At 40.9% G+C, this 7,883-nt stretch overlaps 1 protein-coding gene across 1 annotated transcript in view; it reads left to right on the forward strand.

The window, feature by feature from the left end:
* The window catches only part of FBXO33 (F-box protein 33), a gene marked incomplete at its 5' end in the record, with an annotated part of 24,043 nt that overhangs the window by 8,770 nt on the left and 7,390 nt on the right, over positions 1–7,883 (forward strand). The window contains one exon of the mRNA XM_025201769.1: positions 3,725–3,835. Within this exon, the coding sequence (XP_025057554.1) occupies positions 3,725–3,835 (111 nt within the window). The remainder of the gene's footprint in view (positions 1–3,724; positions 3,836–7,883) is intronic.

Raw genomic sequence — 7,883 nt, forward strand, 5'->3', positions numbered from 1 at the left:
AGTGGTTTTATTGAACAGGGGAGATGGTGACACAATGCCAAATTGGTTCCCTTGCACGCACGCACGCACACACAAAATGGCAGCAGGGGTTAAAGAGGCTTGGTGCAGGGACTGAAGTCCAGGAGGAGAGAGAGAGAGAGAGTCCAAATAGTAGGAGGAGGTGTGCAGGTAATATCTACCTATCCAGGCTGGAAGGGGTCCTTGTCCAGTAGGTGTCCAGAGGGGGGTCGCCAGCAGGGCCTCTGGGTGGATAGGTGGTGTGGCGTGGTGCTGGTCCAGATGGAAATGGCGTTCCCACTGGGTGTGTCTTCACTGTCCCTTTTTGTAGGGTCAGACCTTGTGTGGCCCTAGTGACAGGAGGCATGCCCAGGCAAGGGTCAGCCCCTGGTGTACTGAGCATGTGCGCTCCATGCAGGGATGTGCAGTTTTGGGTGTCTGTAATGGTAAGAGTTGCTGGTTTTGCAGGGTCCTTTCTTTCAAATGCTGGTCTTGTCTCTGTTCCTGGGTGAGGTCTGTGGTTCCTGGGTGAATCAATGAGGTGATGGCCCAGTCATTACAGACCGTTCAGTAGAGGCCAGCTACCATTGTATTTCAATCATTCCCAATCACACTCATTCATCGGGGAACCAATTTACATGGGAGGGTACGTGACTCATACAGTTGCAACATGGGATGCCCAGGCAGAGGACAGAAGATGGAAACTTGAAATATAAAATGGAAACTTGACATGACTTTGGTTCACTTACAAACACAGGCCTAAACCATACAATATCCATATGAAACAATAAAAATCAATATAAAAATGATAATACAATATACAACAGTAAAAATCAATATCAACCTAATAATAATACAATATAAAACGGTGGCTATCCAAAACCAAAAACTTGCTACCAAAATAAAAATGTTTAAAGCTTATCCTACATCTTAGCTTACTTATAGGGAAAAGAGAGGGAGAGAAAAGGTCAGAAATGGTTGGGGAAGGGGAGGGGGTGCATTTTAAAAGAAATACAAAGAAAATAAAAAAACCTGGGGGTTTTGCTACAGGAGAGTAGGACTGCCTCTGCATGTCTTCATAGAACGTAGCATAACAGCACTCTAATGACAGACCCTTGGATTTCTGTTTAGAAAAAAAAAGTTCCTTTCCTTTGCCAGTCCATCTGCGTTAATTCCATTAAGCAGGCATGGGGGAAGGGGGGGAGAGCATGACCTCATCTCATCACTTTTGTTTTCATTTTTGTTAATTATCTATAGCAGCAATAGGCAACCTTTTCTGGCTGTGGGCCAGAATGACCCACCTTGGTTCAGAGGTGGGTTGGTTCTAAGACTTGTTTGTAGCTGGTGCTCCTTCCCACAGCGGCACAGGGAGAAGGCCTATGGCCATCACATCTCTCTGTTGTCAAAGCCCCATGTCCAGGGGCTGGATTCAGTGGCTTCACAAGCCTTAAGTTGCTGACAGTTGCATGGTATCGGGTATGAATTCAACTAGCTGGTGACCATTAAATCAAATTGGTAGCAAATGCAGAAGACAATCCAGGGGATGGGAGTAGAGCTCAGGGAAGGGGCAGGGCTAATTAGCTGCTGACCTTTGTGTGGTATAAATCAGTGATGGCTTTCTGAATCTGCAGATGGCCTGACCTAGGCTTAAAAGGTGTGAGCTGCCTCATTCATCTTGATGATTTGACTTTAAAAAACTGGATTATTCTGATTTGTTTCTGCCAGTATCTTCAGCTTTCTCTTTCAGAAGGATACAGTCAGGCATTGTTATACACTTATCTAAAGCACTATATGAATATGGTCAATGTAAAATTACATTTAAATTCAAATATCAAAGAAAATGTTGCTCTCTGTGTGCTTTTATCATTTAATTTCTGAGCCTGTTGCAGAATTTGGGACCCTTGCTGAGGTGTTTTAGGTCTGGCTTCCTGTGAAGTATGTGGAGCCTTGCTCATTTGCCTAAGATAAGCAACAACTGCCACTGGGGGACACTTCTCAGGAAATCGGAATGGGAAATGTTGGGTCATAAACAAATCAGGAGCATTTTGTAATACCAGTGCTTAGACCTAAAAACATGATAGATTGCATCTCAACTCCCATAATCTTAGGTGCAACTTTGTTTGCTTGGGTCTGCAGTAGGTGAATTACCGTAATGTTTTATTCATTTCTAGTAACACAGTGTCTTCACTGTGGGAGCCTGTGGGAGGTTCTCTGCCATTGCAGCACTGACTTCCAGAGATGCTGCTTGTTGTATAACACATTTGGAAAAAGGTTTTTTGGATGCTGGACTTAACAGCTTTAAGTCCCGAAGATATATGTGCTTCAGCAAAAATAATGGCCGTAAGAAATATGTTGCTTATTGCTTCTCTTTTTTGGCAACATCAGCACCAGTATGACTGAGAGAGTGCCATTTTGCAGGAACACTTACAGTCATGTTACTTCAGCTTCTTGCAGAGCGAGGGAAGATGTTTGTTGCATCTTGGAGCTACGTACATAACATAACTGTTCTGACATATTGAACATATTCTTTCTGCATGTTATACAATATAAGGGGAGGATCTACCAGCAAAGATTAAAATGCCACTGGTTCTCATATCCACAGCAGCATTGATCAGATTGACTCTAGGAAGCGTCAGTCTATGACTGGTAAACCAGCAGAAATAGGCATTAATAAATTCTAGTACAGAAACTGCAGATTAAATTAGTGTCCAAACTAAAAGGATGATGCAGTCTTCCTCTTGCAGTCCTCCACAATTTATTGGAAAGTGAATTATCAAGATGAAATATTTTGAAGGCCCAGGAAAAAATTTAACCTGCTGTATATATAAAATATTTAGAAAATATTTGAAATTTAATTACTTTTGAAAAGTTAAAGTAGCTTTATGTACTACACTTTCCCTTGAAAATATCGTAAACCAACCTTTACAGTTTTCCAGTCACAATTTTTTTTTTTAAATATCTTTTCCTTTTTCTTCCTGGAAGGTAGAAGGAACACAGGAGGAGATGTTGAGGAGGAGGAAGTGAAACTGACAATACATTATGCTGAGACATTCATATCATGTTTGTTGTTTTTTTACCTTTGGTAGTCCTTTAAAATGCATTTGAGAGTCATTGTGTGCCAACAACCATCTCATCAGACTCTGAATCATGTTGGACTAATTTGATGTTACTGTCTTTGACACAATGTAAATTAAATGCAGACTTTTTTTCAGGCTTGCTTCTTTCCTGTTTTAGATCTTTGTGCTGTGTTCCATCCCATTGTACTTTTTGAAGATTAAGTGCAACTTTCATGGGTCACAAAATGGAAAAATATATTAAACGTCATTCAGCAATTTTAAGCTGTAAGACTGAGAGTAGACAACAGGCTCAAGCATCAGAAGAATTGTTCCTGGTAATGTTCTCCTGGACAGAGATCCATACTCAGGCTGTGTTAGTACAGTTCCTCAAAACTGACCAGATATTTTGTTTCTGCAGTTGGTTTCAGCAAGTTAAGCTGCTCCCCAACCCCCCTGAAAAGTTCAGGTTATCAACTTTATTTTATTCAAAATCTCTATATTGTCTGAACCTATTGAACAATGAGGGTTTTTTAAGACTGACTTGGATTGCCTATGTATTAATGTGTTCTTAAGTATATTTTAAAAATTGCCAAGAATGGTTTCCCTATAGTTGCCTTGCTTTTATTCACAAAACAATATTTTCTTTTTTTTTTTTGCCTTGTTTTTAATAGGAACCTCCAGAAATTAAGCCTTTTTGGGGATATCAGCATTCTACAGCAACATGGAAGTTTATCAAATACATACCTCAGCAAGGTGGACCCAGATGGCAAAAAGATTAAGCAGTAAGTTCTCCTGTACACACTATCAAAAACATAAGAACTGTAATAGAATATAATGTTCTCTGCCTCGGACGCAGCACTTTCGCTCCTGCAACTACTGGCTCTAAAACAGTTGATATAGCTTAAATTGGCAATGCTCAACCATCTGGCCTTGTGGGCTGGATGAGTGGTACAGGGTTGATTCATGGGCCAGATCCAGCATGGAGTTGAGATCCAGTGCACTGTCTGAGCCCCACATGCGCATGATCTGATGTGCCACATCTGGCCATAGAGTGACTGCTATTTGGCATGGTGCCTCTAGGGCTGTGATAATTAACACTACCACTGTTCCCTTGCTGCCAAATTCCTGAACCTATAGGGAGCCCTGTGGGCTGGATTCAGCCCACAGGCCAGAAGCTGAGCACCACTGATTTAAACTGATATAGTAAAATCAGTGCAAACACTATGTGGATGGTCTTGTTCTATAACGGGTAGGCAACTCCTGGCATACCATAGGCATTTTGCTTGGCACTGGAGCCTCAGGGCAAATGGTGGGGAAGGGCCTAGGGATCAGACCCCTTGAAGCTCTCTTGCTGTCCACACCTAGCACACCAACATCTTACAAGTCAAATTTGTACTCTGCCCCAAAATGTTACCAACTCCTGTTCTGTAAGGAATGACTTCTGGGTTGGGAGTATAGAACTGTTCAATATTTTAATGAAAAGGCCCAGAAAGTAGAGGATTGGGGCGTGGGGGTGGTAAAGGGGGTAAAGGGATTTTTCCTGGCCTTTACAGGCACCAGCAGAAACCCTTATGTATGGAATGACCATATACCACCTGCATGGATTGGTTTTCCTCTGTTTAATGTTATAATTGTATCTACATATCTCTTTCACTGTTCCAAGAACACCCATATCTGTTCACATCTTTCCACAAATTTGTTAAGCATCTCCAAACAATTCAGATTCTTTGTTCCCACCACTTTAATTTTTCCCTCAGAAGACTATTTCAAAACTTTACTCCTCTTCATTAGAAATCCTCTTCTGATTTCCAGTCTAAATTTGGTTTGGGCCAGTTTATAAGCATTTGTCCTGATTTGTGTCACTTGGGAAAGGATTAAAAGGTGGGGGGAGCTGTTGGCGGTGGTTGTTGGTTTTTTTAGGAGTATTTTTTGGTATAAGGTGTCCACACAGGAGTTACACTAGTTTACCTATACTGGTAAATAGACAAGCTCTGTGTCAGCTCTTTTACGCTGTCAAAGCAGGTTAAGAACAAGATCCCATTAATTCCAGGCTCTAGGAGACAAGTAGGTCCTCTCCTCTTCTTATCTTTACCTCTATCTAAAATAGTTCTGGAACTATTCTGATATTGACTGATTTAGTGTATGGGAAACCTGAAAACTGTCAAAATAATATTTGCATTTAAATAGTAGACATGCTGAGACATAGGTCCTGCTCAGTTTATGTAATGCAGGCATTGAGGTATTATGTAACAGATAATGCTGTATTGCAGTACCTAGGTACAAGTTGTAGATGCAGTAAAAGCTCTGACTCTTGATGTTCTTGTTTCTTGTGGATTTCTCAGCCCCTTCACATTTGATTTATCAGTATTTTTAAGAGTTGGGTCAACAGAAGCTTCTGTTTTCTGTCAGTTCTTTAAACAGTAAATTCTGTTAAGTAATATGTACTTCATAAATGGCAAGAAAAATGTTGTTTTAGAAGTCCTATCCAAAAACTTATTCATGATTTAGCCTGAAGTTCAGGTCTCTCTTTGTTACACTGACTCTTGTTTTAACATGTTTGAAGAAACAGATATGAGAGAGTACCTCTTTTATCATTGCTAGAAGAAAGCTGCATATTCTGAGGGTAGTTTTTTGTTTTTCTTAAAGAAAATTGGCAGGTTTTCCTTTTTGTTGAAAATATGACTGGAGTCCAAAATATGACACAAGTCCAACTGAACTGGCACAAGGTATTTTAGGAAATAGTTCTTAGGATTTTTAATTCCTGTTTGTGTACACCAAGGAATATCATATTTTATGGTGTGAAGCTTGGTTATAGCTAGCTTTTATTTTAGAGTTTGATTTTTGCAATATACTGAGCAGCTCCTGGGGATGCCAAGTGCATTCAACCCCCATTAAAGCCAATGTTAATTAGGGATGGTTAGTTCCATGAAGATTCAGGCCCCAAATGGTTAGTGAATGTGACACACTTCGGTAATTTGTCTGTTTTGGTTTGTTTTTGTTTTGGGGGGGGCGGGGGCGGGGACAGGAACTTGCATCATAATTATAAACTTCCGGGAATCTCCAGAAGAGTTCTACAGTGGGTACAATCTTTGCCAACTGAGAGCTGCCAGGATGCTGTGCCCAGTGGTAGCTAATGACTTTAACCAGGCTTTGATGCTTTTTGTTTAAACAAAATGCAGCCATTACTCTCTTACTATGACAACTTAGTGCTGGTTCTGTAGTGCTTTGGGTATGTTGGGAGTTTGTTTAACCTAAATTTATTACAAACTGTATTTAAGTTTAAAAAAATAAAATAAAAATAAAAGCTTATGTTCACCACTTAAATGCAGTTTATGAAACTTTTACCGCTATGCTACTTTACTACATAATGGGGAAAGAGGGATCTTGGAATCATAGTTGACTCCAAGATGAACATGAGCCAACAGTGTAACGAAGCCATCAACAAAACCAATCGCACCTTATTGTGCATTAGCAGATGCGTGACCAGCAGATCGAGGGAGGTGATGCTCCCCCTTTACGCGGCACTACTCAGGCCACAGTTGGAGTACTGTGTCCAGTTCTGGGCACTGCAATTCAAGAGGGATGCGGAGAATCTGGAGAGGGTCCAGAGGAGGGCCACTCATATGATTAGGGGCCTCCATACAAAACCCTACAAAGGGAGGTTGAGAGATCTGGATCTCTTCAGCCCTCTCAAGAGATGTCTGAAGGGAGACCTTATAGCAGCATACAGGTTTATCAAGGGAGGACAACAGAGAGTTGGAGTGCTATTTACCAGGGCACCCCTAGGAGTAACTAGGAATAATGGGTATAAACTAGTGGAGAGTAGATTCAAGTTGGACATTTGGAAGAAATTCTTCACAGGAAGGGTGGCCAGAATCTGGAACGGGCTGCCAAGAGAGGTGGTACTAACACCTAACTTGGAGGTCAGGAGGAGGCTAGATAGGCACCTGACTGGGGTCGTCTGACCTCGGTCCTCTTCCTGCCTGGGGCAGGGGTTCGGACACAATCTGTGAATATATTAATAACTTAAGCAGTTGAGTGGCTTACTCTTAATGTTTCTGATATTAAAAATGGCTCAGGTTGTATTAAGTTAATTTAGTGTTTGTGATGAACTGGTTTCACAGTTCTTAATCCACTTTGAAGAGGCATGGTATGGATAATGCTTGTACAGCCCCATTCAGTCAGTGCCTTCGTCATCCTAACTGGGCCCACTTTGAAGGGCAAAAATGTATTTTAGTTTTCATGTCCATTCAGTCTTTGGCCTCTCTCCTGTACTATGAACGATGGGGCCAGTTAGTGCTAGTTGTGAGAGTAGTGTTTTAATGGACAGTTATGCATACAGAAGGGAACTGAGACGGGTACCTTTAAGAAACATTTACTGTTCTGGTCTGGATAAAGATTTCTAACTGGTTCCTTAAACCATTGTTTTCCCTAGTGTAATCATTTTTAGGCTTGAAGTGTATCACATGTCTCATAGTGTAGCTAGCTGACTGTTTGCAGCCTTTGTGTCATAACAGTTCACTTTAATACATCTTCAGTCAACCTTGACACTTTGAAACTTTCTCTGCAAAATTAAATGCCTTAGAATTCTGTACTGCCAGAATATTACTCTCTTGATAGTCTGTAAAATATCCATATTAGCTATTACGTTACATACTTTGAAGAGAATAAATTAAAGTACCATGCTTAATTATGATAATTATATGCTGATATTATGAAAACAAGAAAAAACAAACCCCTCTGCTCCTCTCTTCTTCGAGGGGGTTTGGGGTTATATTCAGCTTTACAGTAACTCCACAGGCTTTAGGGAAAGCGAACCTGTCTTCTGAA

This window comes from Alligator sinensis, unplaced genomic scaffold (genome assembly GCF_000455745.1).
Source record: "Alligator sinensis unplaced genomic scaffold, ASM45574v1 scaffold280_1, whole genome shotgun sequence".
Classification (NCBI taxonomy): domain Eukaryota; kingdom Metazoa; phylum Chordata; order Crocodylia; family Alligatoridae; genus Alligator; species Alligator sinensis.